Here is a 14,660-nt window from a genome sequence, read left to right as displayed (position 1 = left end):
TACTGTAAGTGTGAATTTTTCCTTTTAAAGAAGGAAGTGTATAAAGTTAAGCTACAACGTCAGCACTTTGGGAAAGTGTACAAATAGAAAATGCACTTGTGCACTCTTCGTGTAATTTATTTGATTTATTCTGCTTGTACAGACGGATCAGTAACTGCTGCTCAGCCTCAAAAAGCATGCGACAAATGTAAGATGTGTTTATGTAGTGGTAGAGCTTTGAAATTTTAGGATTTTGAAGTTGTAAAATTGGCCTAATTTATTTTTAAAGTCTGAGTTCAGCTTCTGAAAAACTGCTAAATATGAGTTTCTTGTAAATTCTTGCAAATGAGTGGATTAAAGACTCTTAATCTTTGCATTATTCAGACAAACAACAAGGCCAGTTATGCCGTCTCTTTTCATTATTACGTCAAAGCAGAGAAATTTCTCACATCTAGTATTTGTATACCTTTCTGTTGCAACACAGTCCAGTTGAAGAAAGATGCCAGTCTTCATTGCTTACAGGCAAGTTAAGCTGTAACAAGTCTAATTGTGAAGTGGCATCTTTTATTCTATGACATTTCTTCAACACAGACTGAGGGTAGATACTTGCAGTCATGCCTCTGATAAATGTTGAATGTCTCAGTTTTCAAGTAATAGTTACAGCAGCAATAGTGTATGTAATCCATATTTTAGCATTTTGAAACACTGATTTTATTGAAGGTATGACTCCTGTCAAGATTAGCACCAGCATATGTTATACTTAATAGTGTTAACCTTTTTTTCTCCAGTTTTTTCCTTCAGTTTTACACTCTTTCTTCTGTTTATTGTCTTTTATCCATATTTAGCTGTATATATGATTGGGAATGGGAACACTGTATATAGATGTATAGTAATGCTTTTATGCTGTGAACACATTGAATGGCTCTCTGCTGTTGACTGATAAAATCTTTCAACAATGTGATGGCAATGGTTAATGAATGTCTGTGCAGCTGAAATAAATAAAAATAAGCCCAAATAAAAAAAAATAAAAAAATAACTCATGTTTTTGGTGTGTGGGCACATGAGTATGAGTGCACTGAAGATTTAGATTTTTTAACTCAACGAAAACACAAGATTTACATTTCGACATGTTAAAACAGATCAGTTTTAGCATCATTCTCTCTGTTCTTTATTATGACACTGACATACACCAAAAATTACAAAGTAAGTATTAAGGTCAAACTGAAATTTTAAAAAGAAAATGTAGAAATCAGCATATATCCTTTTAAGTTAGTCAGTAGTTTTCTATTTCCACAAAGTAGTGTGACGTATCTGTGTTACGAGCTGCGTGTCTGTATACTTCTTGTTGATGCAATAGTGAAGGTCCTTTGGCCTTTTAATGATTTCTCGTCCTTTAGTTACTTCACTTTTTAAGGTTAGATTGGTAAATATAATAGTATTTGCCTTTGAGGGTTTTTGAGCATTTTGATTATCACCTCAGTATCTTAGATGACCATTAGCAATGTTAGCTAGCTAGCTAGGATTGTTCTGATTCAAGCTTAACAAATTTAAATGCTTCAAAACTATCTTAGCTCGTCTTTCCACTGTTCCAACAGTTACCAACTCTTGTTTTGTTTAAATAAACCCTTAATTCACAGAGTTAGATGTGAAAATATTCTGGCTGTGCACGTCATTTCTCCCCCGCTGCTTTTAAGATGATTATAGCAAGCTAATCTGTTCATGTGAATCTTCCGATTTTTCTTATTATTCTGCACTTCATGAATGCAAGATTAGATTATGTCTCTTTAAACAAAAAGAGTGAACCATTCAAATTTCTGTTAAATGCACAAAAGGGACATATCCACTTTAACACCACTTCCCACAGACCCCAAACAGTGTCAGAAGCACTGGAATAAACACTAAACTATGTAGCAACCCAATTGTAATCACAAGAAACACGATCTTGAAGAACGTCCTGAAGATATAACTCCCAGACATGGACAGCATCACCACTCCTAAAATAGTGGACAGTGCTCCTTGTAGTATTGGATAGCCTAAACGGGCCAAGGCATCCATAGCTTTCGCGTTTGCGTCACTCTTGGGGCTGGAGACAAAAGCGTAAGAAATATGCGCTGAGAAATCTACGGAAAAACCGATGCACATGACCAGGTTGATCATGGAAATGGAGTCCAGGTTTACGCCCCACAGCGCCATGAAGCCTGTCACACCGACAATAACTGAACAAATTGCAAAAGCTACCCATACAGAGCAAAGAGGATGGGGTATCAGGATGAGTGAGACAACTAGCATCACGATCACAGCCACCAGGATGGTTTCAATGGTATTGTTCATAATGACTGTATACTGGTCGAAGTAGATAAAGGCAGGGTGGTACACCAGGAGCTCTACTGGGCAGTCCTCTGCTGTTCTCCTGAGTCTGGTCATCATGTCCTTCGTTGTGGTTTTGTTGAGCGTCTGAATGAAAAATCGAGAGGCCTGAATCTCATTGTCTGCAGTCAAGTTTATGTCTTGTTTGAACACGGAGTTGAGTTGTAAGAAACTGATCAATTGTGTTTGGAAAGCCTCTTGAGAACTTACGTTGAGACTGGTTGCATTTGCGTACTTTTGAAAGGAAACAAACCAAGCAAAAGTGCTATTGACAAAGTTCAAGGTTTCAAAATTTGAAATGCATGACTGCAGATGGTTCTGTTCACTCTCATCCCAGTACATCAAAGGCTGCTTCACCGCTACCATCACATTACAGCTATATTCAGAGAAGTGCTGTCTTTGATCGTTGTGGTAATCGATGATGTAGGAATCATCCAAAGCCAGGTTTTTGATATCGAGTCCCTCTTTTAAAATAAAGCAACCATAGATACTTACAACCAGATAGCCTGCGTAAATGACAAACACATATGCTTTCATCAATTTGTGGGTCATAAATGGACCATAAAACCGCTCAAAAAAGTGACTCATGGGCTCAGTTTCCTCCTGCTCAGTGATTCGATCGTAGCTCCCTCCAACACAGCAGATATTGAAGGCTTTTGAATTCCTGGTTGGTAAGTCTTCTGGGATTTTGGCACAGGTGAACCAGTGCTTGTTCTCTGCTTCCCTCTGTCCGTTCAAAGCCATGCACGCTCCCAGGAAAGTGATGCTGTACAAGTAGCAGAAGCAAATAGAAATCCCAGCATACAGGCAGAAGGACTGGACTGAACCAAAGGGCGAGTTGTAGCCCAGGAAGAGAGCCAGAGCGTCGGTCAGGGTGGTGATGGAGATGGACACGGCAGCGTCCTTGTAGGTGTCAGCCAGCCGGTCAGGGATGCTGTCCAGAACACGTGTCCTCTGCCAGCAAGAGATCATGATGAACATATCATCCAGTCCAATACCTGTTAGATAGTCGGACAGATTGTAAAAGAGCGGTTAATGTGACTACCTGTTTTGTGTGCAAAGCTGAATAAAAAGTTCATTAACTGCACCAGCAAATCTCTTGTCCCCTGACTGTTTAAGCCAGCAACAGGTATGTGCCATGAATAGAAAAATATTGTGTATCATGATTGCGAAACATGGACTCATCTTACAACAATTTTCTCTTTTTGGTCCCACACCAGAAAAAAAAGAAAGACGGATAAGAATAATGTTACAACAGGTAATTTGTATTGTTATAATAAGATGTTATTCATGTTCTAACAAGGTATTTACACATTATTACAACTTATTGCGTTATAACAAGAAACCTTTCTTGTCATACCAATATACTACATATCTTGTTATAACGACAAACATTACATGTCGTCATGTAATAACTTCTTGTTGATTTGCCACATGATATAACATGACAAAGTATATAACATGATAACAAGAAAATTCTCTTAAAATCGCGTAAATTTACCATTTTTAATAAAAAAAAAATCTGATTTATTATTTATTCACCCATTTGCTGTAACTATGTTGTACAGATTTGTGTATGTTTTTTCATTGTGTTTCTGTGTTTTAAAATGATCCATAAAGTAAGTTAACCTAGTTAGAAATAGAAAAATTAGGATCAGAATTCCCAAAAGGCCCTGCAGGAAACGTGTCATGTTATAACAAGATAACTTATTGTTATAATGTAAAAGCTTTCATGTTATAATGTGACATCTTACTGTAACAATGTGTTATACAATAATAAAAGTTATTGCATAATAATGTGAAATATTTTATATCAGTAAGTCGTCTCGTTAAAACAAGAAACATTTCACATTATAACAAGAAAAAAGGTATGTTTTTATAACACCAAAAGTTTCTTGGTATGTGATAAGTTTGTACAAAGTAATAATGTGAAAATATCTTGCTATAACAATAAACTTTTCATGTTATACTTTAGTACTGATTCGTGTGTCTTGCCAGGCACAACAGCAATAGAATTCTGTAACATCTCTTCTAAAAAATACTAAAAGAATATTATATGACATATTAACCTATTGTTGGAAAATCGATATATAAATATGTAATTTTTGTCAAAACTGCAGTCAGGGCCATGTTATGCCAATGCTTGTTACTTTTTTGGTTAACAGTAACATTTTGATTACTTTCTAACTTCAGATCTTGATTGGGCAGTGAGAAGTTGTGGACTTGCTCAACAGAACCTACCTAAGATCATGAAAGGACAGGAGGCAACCGTCATGACAAAAGGTTGATCCAGCAACAGCAGCACACCAAAGGCACTCAGCACTGCTAGACCTGTGGAGAGCACCCCACAGGACGCCACCCACACCTTTGTCCTCACATTATCCAACCTGAAAAGAAGATCAGAAATCAGAATCAGACCAACACAACCAAAATCCATCCCATAACATGATCAGCAGCATGTTTCACCAACCTCCAACATGATATGATGGAAAATGCGATGGCAATGGTGTAGGTGATGGAGAATAAATGGATGACAGAAGCTGGAGATTTCTGAAACTCCCACTGCATTGACATGGAGGTGGAGTATGACACCTGGAAAGATGAACAGAAGCCACTAAACGAATGAAAGCTGATCAATTAAAACAGTGGTTTGCTGAGAGGGATTACCATGAGGCAAAGGTCGGCAATTGCTTTGGGCCCCAAACTACCAAGAGCCTAAAGGGCTTTTTTTTTTTTTTTTTACTTTTCACTAATTAATTACAGCTTTATAGAAATCCAAATGCTAAAATGGCATCAGAATACTTAATTCATGAGTGTTTCAGAGCCTCCCTACTAACTATGGACTATTCTGTGATCTCACTGAACATTTGCGCAAATTATTCAGAAATACAGTAAACTAACAGCTTTGCGTTGTGTACAGACTTTTGGAAAATGAAGCAAAGCTACCCCATCAGTGCTGAAAAAAGGAGGAAGTATACCCACCACAGCCACAGCCTGTTCACCCTGCTGCTGCTGTCTGGCAAGAGATACAGAAGTATCCACTGGGCTACCACCAGACCATTTTATCCTCTGCACTCCACCATAAATAAGGTTCTTTTTATTACACAGCTTTGTTAAATACTTAATTCTGATTTGTCATTTATAGCATTCTAAGGCCTGTTATGTCTGAATAGCAGACCATGGAGAACAGACTGTTGCTATGGATGTAGGTCTGATCATAGACTCTAGAAAAGCAACCATTTTAAAGTATCGTTTTGTGTCAAATTACTCATTTATTTTGTTAAGTAACCAATATAATAAGCAGGCCTGTGTTTGCCTCAGGTCCCAGGATGTCTAGATCCACCCCTGGTGGATTGTGTTAAAGTTCTGCTCACCTGAATGGAAGCTGATGATACATTTGCCACCAAATGAATGAAGCTTTCCAACCAAAGATCAGTTTTCGTTTTGTTGTCCTCACGTAAATAGTAATGGAGCTGTATGGCTTTAGCACTTTCAACAGCCGAGCTCTCCTCATGCAATTCCACACTCCCCAGACTTAAATATAAAGAAAAGCTCCTAGAATCAGAGTAATACCACGGAAATGTCAAATTGACCATGTCTATATTTTTGCCGTTGTATTCAATTATATCTAAAATATCATTAGAGGTGCAGGATCCCATCACCTCAGCGCAAACATCCACATATTCAAACGTCTGGTTTTCAAAGTGCACTACCATACTCCTCACTTTTAAGTCTAATTCTATGATATCCTGAAGTGCCTCCACATTCAGAATATTCCTGTCACTTGCAGCTATGAGAGTTGCATAATTTCCATCTGTGCTCAGTCTTAACCGGGAAAACATGGAATTGTTTCCTGGAAAAGTTTCTTGGATGTATCTCCTCTCCATCTTGGCTTGTCCGTCGACAGGTGTGAACTGCTCTTCGATGCTGTTTGACATTCTGTCGTTGAGAAGATAAAATCCGCTCCCCAGACTTGCAGAGAGAACAAGGGGGCCAATCAAGAACCACCAGGGATGAGCTCCAATAAAATGACCCATCATCTGAAAACAGGCGCGCAGGGGTCTCTCTATACAATCTGTGCGGAATCTGGCCATCCTGGCTGGCATTTTGTACAAAAACGACTTTGGGGAATATAAAAGAGCAGCTCCTTTTATCAGAAATTTCAGACTGACGTTAGAGCGAGCTGTGAGTATTCATGACCAGCTGTATTTATTGTGCTGCAGCCTCTTTTCAGCTCCTTTATTAGATGAGATTTGCATAATAACAGGGTTGTCCCTCTCTGTAATGAAGAGAAGCAGATGAGGTTTGAGGAAAGCCTCAGTCAAAGAGCCTATTGAAGAACAGTAGGTGTAGTATGGCTCACTGCTTCCATTTCAATACTTCCTGTCACTGACTTGCCCCCAGGTGATTCCTCCTCATGGTTGAAGTAACATTAAAATTTGGGGTCCTTGAAGATTGATGAAATGTTGCAAAGGCTCGGAACAAAGACGTATTATAATGGGGATCTTTATTTAGACCGTGCAAAGGTTTTCTGCCTTTCAATTCACACCGATTGTCTATGACAGACTTCTCCTCCCTACACTTGTGCTTCCAGGTAAACATAAAACATTGGGCCAACATTAGCACAGGACTAAGGATCAGAAATTAGTTTATTGCCAAGTAAATTTCCTCATGCAAGAAATTTGCCTTGGTATTTTAGTGCAGTCACAATTCACATTTTTTAGTAAGGAAAAATATAAAAACAAGTATTACAAAAAGAAATTTGCAATAAAAAAAAATGTGTTTATGTGTTTTCACATGAAAAGAGGTGTACAATGTTTAAAAGGAAGAGGATGGAATATGAAAAATACAGAATAACCAATGTGGAATCATTCCCACTATGAAGAATACGTGAGAATGTGTGAAAACTGCTCTTGTAACTTTGTTTAAAAAGATATGTATCATGAAAGTCAGGCCAATTTTTTGACATAATAAAGTATTGAAATGTCAGTTGGCAAGATAGCAGACATATGAAAAATCTGCATTTTTGCAAAAGGCCACAGAACTTACTGTTTACAAATTCAATGTAACCACCTGACAAACACAGTTTTTCATACTGTAAAACTTTAAGAGTTTCATCACTCAACACTTTTACACTCAATTCTTTAAACTCTGAACTGCTGAATCACTGTTTGTATTATTTTGCTAATTTTGCATTTAGTTTAATTTTATTTAAAGACAGTCAGTCACGTTAATGCACACACATTAAAACCCCAGGTACAAAAAGGGGGAGAGAGGTGCAAAAAGTCCACCATAATAAATTAATATATAATGAATTTTATATCTAATAATATCTATTTATATCTATATTTTATTTTTATTTTTTTTCCAAATCTCTTAACTACAATAAAACAATGATACAACCAAATAAATATACAAATAGGCAAATAAAAGGACAAACAAAAAATGTTTTTAATAAAAAAAAAAAAAAAAAAAAAAAAAAAAAAATCTTTTTCAGGAATACATTTTCAGGAATAAAAAGAGGACCAAAGAGGAAAGATCCCAGGGAATTCAGTTCTGAAATAAAAAGGTGAATAAACAAATGACATTCGATGAATGGCATTGGCATTCAGTCAAAGCCAAAAAATGCATAGGATGAGGAAAAAATAAATAGATAAAATAAATAAATAAAGATAAATAAGGAGTAACATTAGTCGAACATTTTATGCTTTAAATAGTGTTGGGGTCCTTTGTTGTTTTTTATTTTTCATTTGACAAGGGAGTTGTAATATAGGTTAATATCACTTTTAAGTAAAGTAAGATTTTATTTTATTTCTATTTTATTTTCTTGAACCTCGTGAAACTCGGTGACGTCATGCGTCGCATGTTGGGCGGAAGTTACGTTCAGCAGGCTGTCTGTCATCGGAGCCGCAGCTAGCCTCCTGCTGCCCTAAAAACAAGTGAAATTTTCGCTAAAAGCGTCGTTAAGTGGAGGTGAAAGCTACTCCCAGAGGAATATGGATGAAGACGTGCTGACGACTCTGAAACTGTTGATAATTGGAGAAAGTGGAGTCGGGAAGTCCAGGTCTGTCTCCTGTCTGTAGCGAGCTCATTAGCTAGCCTGTTGTGAATGTTGATATTCCTCTTGTTATGTAAGTTTATTAGCAGCTGTTGCTACAGCTAGCCAGTGATGTTGTTGTCCCCTTTCTTTACCAGTTCCGGGCAGATACTTACTGTTAACAAGATGACAGCTGGATGACAAATAACGTCAAAGTTATACAGGCTGCCGTCAAACTTTTTACTGGTGTTTTGTTTGCTAATAAGAGATGATGTTGCTCAGCCTCAGTCAGTTTTCAACATAAAACTGTGAAGTTGTTGTAATGTTTGTCTAACTGACAGAGGGAAAGGCTCTCAGAGCCTTTACTCAACTCACAAAAGCCTATTGTCCTGTGTGTCCTGCTTATTTGCATATTATCTTTATTTCCTCCTAACAGTCTCCTCCTGAGGTTCACAGACGATACATTTGATCCAGAGCAGTCAGCAACAATAGGTTTTACACATACAAACACATTCAAATATACATATACACACGTACCTATGGAAACTTAATTTATTTAAAATAAACATTTTAAAGCACTTTCTCTTTCCTCTCTTTCTGTCCCTCTCATGACTGACCAGGTGTGGATTTCAAAGTAAAGACACTCGCAATAGATGGGAACAGAGCAAAGCTCGCCATATGGGTAAGACTGAAGTCATGAAGCCATTGTCTGCAGTTTATTTGTGTTGTCATGAAAAACAGGATAAACTACAGGGTTCCTCCACAAGATGGCAACATTGCACAGCCAGAATCACAGAAAGAAAAACTGAACAACAGATTAAAGTCCCACTGCCCAATGAAAACGCACCATACACAGTGAGGCCATGACCTAAGCCCTGAACGCTGAACCCTCATAGACTTAATTCTTTGTCTTCTGAACAAATAAGTGTTTGTTTGGGAGGATGCAAGGGCTTAAATACTCAAAATACAGCATTGTGAAGTCACATGTAATATCTGAGGCAGGTTCAAGGCTCATAATGCATGTAGTTGAACACTACTGAGTGTACCTTATGTTTTAAATAAAATAACTGCATGTATGTTATAATGCTCTTCTATCTAATTAATGAAAAAAGAATAATAAAATAGAATAATATCGCATGTACAGTATAAAAAGTAAGAAGTATGCAAATACTTGTAAACCTTTGCTAGCTCTTTCAGTGTTCTGTTTCTGTGGTTATTTTTTTAATGACTTCCCTGATCATTATTTTAACAATAGAAGGATAAGGATGCAAAAAGTTAGTATGTAGGGAAAACACTGGAAAAATAACAAATGATATACAGTACAGTGAGAGGCTAAAAAACAGAGGGCTTATTTGAAGCTTCCACTTAAATAAGGTTAAAATTTCACAAACTTATTGACAACACAAAAATAACATACATAAAATATTACAAGTGATAATATAACAAACTGATAATAACAATAGAATCAATTATTTAAAAGCAGAAAATGCAAATTAAGTCTGTAAGTATTTCACAGTAGGACAGTCCTTGGACCTGTGACCTTACAGACTTATCTGGAACACATGTCAAAGTCAGAATCAGTGAGTGTGGATGCTGGGACTCGGTGAGTGTTCTTGTTGGTTGTAAAAGTTGTGGTATCATGGAGTCTTTTGCTGCCATTGATCTTACATGTCTTTACTTTTGCAGGACACAGCTGGACAGGAAAGGTTTCGCACTCTGACGCCTAGTTACTACCGAGGTGCACAGGGAGTCATACTGGGTAAATAGCGATGCTTATAAGGCCACATGACACATTCAATAACAGACCCAAAGATCATTTTCACTTTCTTGGAAAAAATATCCCATCAGCTCTCTGCTTTTTTAGCACTTTATTTACACACGGTTCTTTCAGAATCAAATAAACAGCAATCAAATATATGTTATTATACTTATAACATATCTACTCTTAAAACTTTGTCTGTTTGCATGGTTTTGACAGTTTATGATGTCACAAAGCGTGACACTTTCACGAAGCTTGAAAACTGGCTGAATGAACTGGAAACCTACACAACTCGCAATGACATTGTAAAAATGCTTGTTGGGAACAAAATTGATAAGGTAAGTCTGTAGCTTGTTACAGTTCTGACAGTTTGTACCAGTAGATGTCGCTCGCCACACCCCCAGTTTTGAGAAGCAACAGCAGAACTTGTGTGGGAATCCATGCAACGTACTGCTGTGACCAGGGTCAGAAGCAAAATGTATTTTAGGCACCTAAAAAGAATCAATATCGGTTTAAGTGTGCGCGCTATATTTAGAATATTTTCTTGTCTTTAATGTGCCATCATGCAGCCTTTTTTGACAGGAAATTGCTGTTGTATGAGCCAAATATTGCTCTCTCCAAGGCCACCAGACTCCATTTATAAATTAAAGAATTTTACCTTGCAGAACATGGGAGTTGCTGGTCTGATGTGTTAGTTTGTTTGTGTTATTGTGTGACTCGTTTGGATTCATGGAAATGATATTTGGCTCATATAACAGTAGTTTTCTGTTGGAAAAGGCTGCTGATGGCAAGGTAAAGCGGTTAAAATATTCTAAATATACCTTACACATATTGTTTTTTTAGGTGGAACTTGTGGCTAAAAAAACTTTTAGTACATTGCTTAGCTTCCTACACTGGTACGCCACTATTTCTCCAAACTGGAGGTGTGCCAAGTGCCATCGCTCGTATGACCTGTATAAGTAAAGACCATCCACGAGAGGATCAGCTATGTGTGTCTGGTTGTTCTTAATGGCTGCCACCAGGTCAAATTCTTGGTGAAATCAGATGAAACAAGCTTGTTTTAATATTTTCTCAGCCACCTTTACAGTGAGTCATGAGATAAGATAAGCTGTTAAAAGAAGCAGGGGGAGATTTTCATTTAGATAATTTAATTTTTGATGTTATTTTATGTGGTTATTATTGGTGGAAAGACTTTTGTCCACAGGAGCCTCCAAAACCAACACAATATGAAAGTTCCTTGGAGTAGCTTTAATCAAAAACACGAGATGTATTCAAAAGTGTTTTCTAGCCATTGATGTTGTTACACTTGTGTAGTTCAACATGTCAAAACACTTAATCCTTTAACATGTGTATCACACATAGAGAAAATTACATAGGATGTCTGTTTGGTTTTCAGGACGACCATGAAGTGGATAGAAATGAGGGTCTGAAATTTGCGAGGAAACACTCTATGCTTTTTATTGGTGAGTATCCATGTTCGAGTCAAATCAGACGTGGTCAGACATGGTCATTTAAACTAATGGAGCCATAAATTGTAACTTAGAGCCTTTAAAATGTACCATACTGTATTGAAAAGTCAGAATTGTAATTGCGTATTTGGAACAAGTCAAGACATGACTTACTAAGTCATGCATTCAGTTTGGGTTTGTTGGGTTGTTTATACTGCTTTGGCAGATTTCTGTCAGAGCTGCACTGAAAGATGCAGCCGCTCCAGAAGAACTGCATTATGATTAAAATCTAGCGGGCTTTCATTTTATCGCATCCATGTCTGCACGTGTTCTTGATTCTCATCTCCAATCTGCCCGTCTCAGGGAAATTAGGTTAACTTTTCTGTGGAGTTTCCATTTTAGAACGGCTAAATTAAGGGGTTTTGAAAAGGGTTGGGCAAGAAGATGTCGTGGATTTAATCCATCGTGAGGATGTCTTCATCCCGCTGGATGTCTTCTGCTTCTTAAATGAAGTCATTTCATACTTTATATGTCATGTTTGTCAACACATGGATATTTTTAAATGTCTGTCATGAGTTTTACTGTATTATAAAAAAGAAAGATGTTTTGCTCTGTCTTGGATTTAAAGCTGACGTGTAGGTTTTTTTCCCTCACAGTTTGGAAAGTGCTCCACCATTTTTTTTTTAATCTCATAAAACTTAGTAACCCTCTTTCCTTTGTACAGAGGCCAGTGCAAAGACCAAAGATGGCGTCCAGTGTGCCTTTGAGGAGCTTGTGGAGAAGATCCTCCAGACTCCGGGGCTCTGGGAGAGTGAAAACCAGGGCCAGAAGCTCCGTCTCGGGGAGCAGGAGCAGGGCGGTGGCAGGGGGGCGTGTGGAGGATACTGTTCCATACCCTGAAACTGGACAGAACCAAAAAGAAAAAATGCACCAACCTGATAGGAAAGACTACGGACCAGAAACAGAGAGGAAAAGAGAGAAAGAGAAGGGAGAGGTGAAACTGGATGAGTACTTTTAAAAAAAAAACTTTGTTGGAGTAGTTCTGTCGGTCAAAAGGACTTTGCTGTTTGCACACTTCCTTTTCAACCATCATCTGTCACTTCTTTCTGTTAAGAAACATGAATGAAAGGATCATGCAAAAATAGCCTCTTGTCGAAGGCAGTATATAGTGTTTTAAATTGACATAACCATGCCAAGTGTACGTCATAGGAGTACACGTCTGGTTTGAATTTATCTTATTGGCAACAGTGATTCTGTTGTACATTAAGGCATCAGGTTAATAGCGTAGTGCCTATAACATGAAGAAATTTGTAGGTTACAGTACATAGCTTGTCAAATTTTACTCCAAGTGATTCATTATAATCGATACAGATGTCTCCTCAATTATGCACTTCCAGGAAAATAAAAATACTTCCCTGCTTCTGCTTTGTGAGCTGTAAATGTCGACTTCTATGTAGCTGCGAAGTTAAAGTACAAGATGTTCCACAAGGCGTATATTTGTGAGCTTTATTTCATACATAACACATCACTTGGATTGAGGGTAGAGGTGGAAGACGTGTGGGTCGCACTTTATTTTACAACTCACTAATAAGATGTAACAAGCCCCACTTTGTTTTACATCTGACAAAAACTACAAAGTTTCTTTATTAGACCCCTATTAGACTTTATTAGAGAGTAATTATTGACACATTACAACAGGACTGCACTGTAAACTATGGTTGCAAATTGTAAGCACTTGACATTAATGATCAATCAATTGATTAATCATTATTAAAATTTTACTTATGCTAAACAATACCAAATGTGCCCCGCCCACCCCAATCAAAGTTTTATTTCCAGAACAACATTTGGCTAGAACTGTACTGTAAATGAAAGTGCATTATTTTAGTTTTTATTTTTATATTTTGTAACCTTTAGTTTGCAGTGCAGTTCTGTTGTAATTACCTAATTACCTGGGAAATAATACACTTTAGTTCACAGTGCAGTCCTGTTGTGTCCCTGATTACTCTCTAAGTCTAACGAGGCTCTCAGACTGTCTGATGAAGGATAAATTAATTTTAGTTTTCGTCCAATGTGATACAAAGTACAGCTTGTTACGTCTTATTAGTGTACTTTAAAATAAAGTGCGACTGAGTTGTGTTATGTGGCGTGTGTGTTGGCCTCATTATGCACCAGAACACTGTGAAAGCCAAGCAAGACATTTCACAACAGACCCCTGTTACTGACACCGGTTAATTTCTCCTATTGTTATCATCAGATTCTGTGTATGTATGTATAGAGGCTGTCAAGTGAACTTGTAATGGAAAAATCCGAGACAAATAATCAGCTTTGTCTTTTTGGATTTTCTGCAACCAAACCTGTCTTTTTTTTTTTCTTTGCATGTCTGTCTTGTTTGGACCATAACTTCCACGGCTACAAGACTAAGGTTTACAGTATTAAGAGCTCCTGCGATAAAATATGCTCCTGAGTTCAGGCTTTTTTTTTCTCTGTCTGCTCTGGCAACATGTCATGTAGCCTCAGCTTGACCCTGTACGCTTGTTTTCTCCCCATTTATTTTGCAGTTTCTGTGTGGTGTCATATGTCCCACTGACTTATTGAAGGCATTTCTCACACATTGCAGTATGAGAGCATTCCTAAGACTGCTGTTTGATGTATTGTTGCTGTTTGTTTGAATTTCTTTTTCTTGTTTATAATCATCTCTCCCCTGTATCCCTGTACTTTTTCCTGTTGCTTTTGCTGTGCACCTATTTGAATCATATTCAGCAATATGTTAAACTAATATCTGCCTTAACATTAAATGGCATTTGCGAGGGTTATGGTCCAGTAACGTTTGTATTGTTTCAAACTGAAATAAATGACAACCCGAAGATGCTGTCACTCAAGACTAATTATTGTTTAATTGCCATTTGAGAGCTGCCATTTAGTTTGCATGTTGTGTGGAAGTCGGCCTAATCAAAAACAGGTTTACAGTGGAAACAGGAGTGAGGTGCTCTTTCCATAATACTTTGTTGATGACTAGCCTGTCATACATGCAAGACTGAAAACATTCTTTGCACAAAATGGCAAAAAA

At 37.4% G+C, this 14,660-nt stretch overlaps 2 protein-coding genes across 2 annotated transcripts; one reads left to right on the top strand and one right to left on the bottom strand.

The window, feature by feature from the left end:
* Positions 1 to 1,676: 1,676 nt before the first annotated feature.
* On the bottom strand, positions 1,677 to 6,505 carry ptchd3b (patched domain containing 3b). The gene is made up of 4 exons (XM_084732506.1): positions 5,721 to 6,505; positions 4,817 to 4,938; positions 4,588 to 4,733; positions 1,677 to 3,344 (listed from the first exon to the last, which is right to left on the bottom strand). Exons 1-4 carry the CDS (start codon positions 6,450 to 6,452, stop codon positions 1,825 to 1,827), a joined length of 2,520 nt encoding a protein of 839 aa, XP_084588632.1. The 5' UTR covers positions 6,453 to 6,505; the 3' UTR covers positions 1,677 to 1,824.
* Positions 6,506 to 8,213: 1,708 nt separating this feature from the next.
* On the top strand, positions 8,214 to 13,084 carry LOC146318153 (ras-related protein Rab-18-like). Its single transcript, XM_084732937.1, has 7 exons — positions 8,214 to 8,410; positions 8,820 to 8,875; positions 9,004 to 9,065; positions 10,070 to 10,142; positions 10,362 to 10,480; positions 11,539 to 11,605; positions 12,315 to 13,084. Exons 1-7 carry the CDS (start codon positions 8,343 to 8,345, stop codon positions 12,488 to 12,490), a joined length of 621 nt encoding a protein of 206 aa, XP_084589063.1. The 5' UTR covers positions 8,214 to 8,342; the 3' UTR covers positions 12,491 to 13,084.
* Positions 13,085 to 14,660: the final 1,576 nt, after the last annotated feature.

The sequence above is a fragment of the Lutjanus erythropterus genome, chromosome 12 (assembly GCF_056507025.1).
Source record: "Lutjanus erythropterus isolate fLutEry1 chromosome 12, fLutEry1.hap2, whole genome shotgun sequence".
Classification (NCBI taxonomy): Eukaryota; Metazoa; Chordata; class Actinopteri; order Lutjaniformes; family Lutjanidae; genus Lutjanus; species Lutjanus erythropterus.
Note: the sequence above shows the minus strand (reverse complement) of the source record. Positions and strands in the feature narration are given on the sequence as shown.

Coding starts and splice junctions, on each gene's coding strand:
- ptchd3b (XM_084732506.1), bottom strand. CDS start 6,452: ATGCCAGCCAGGATGGCCAGATTCCGCACAGATTGTATAGAGAGACCC. Junction 4,939..5,720: donor TATCATCAGCTTCCATTCAG/GTGAGCAGAACT, acceptor TCATCTTTCCAG/GTGTCATACTCCACCTCCAT. Junction 4,734..4,816: donor TCCATCATATCATGTTGGAG/GTTGGTGAAACA, acceptor TCTTCTTTTCAG/GTTGGATAATGTGAGGACAA.
- LOC146318153 (XM_084732937.1), top strand. CDS start 8,343: ATGGATGAAGACGTGCTGACGACTCTGAAACTGTTGATAATTGGAGAA. Junction 10,143..10,361: donor TGCACAGGGAGTCATACTGG/GTAAATAGCGAT, acceptor TGGTTTTGACAG/TTTATGATGTCACAAAGCGT. Junction 10,481..11,538: donor TTGGGAACAAAATTGATAAG/GTAAGTCTGTAG, acceptor TTTGGTTTTCAG/GACGACCATGAAGTGGATAG.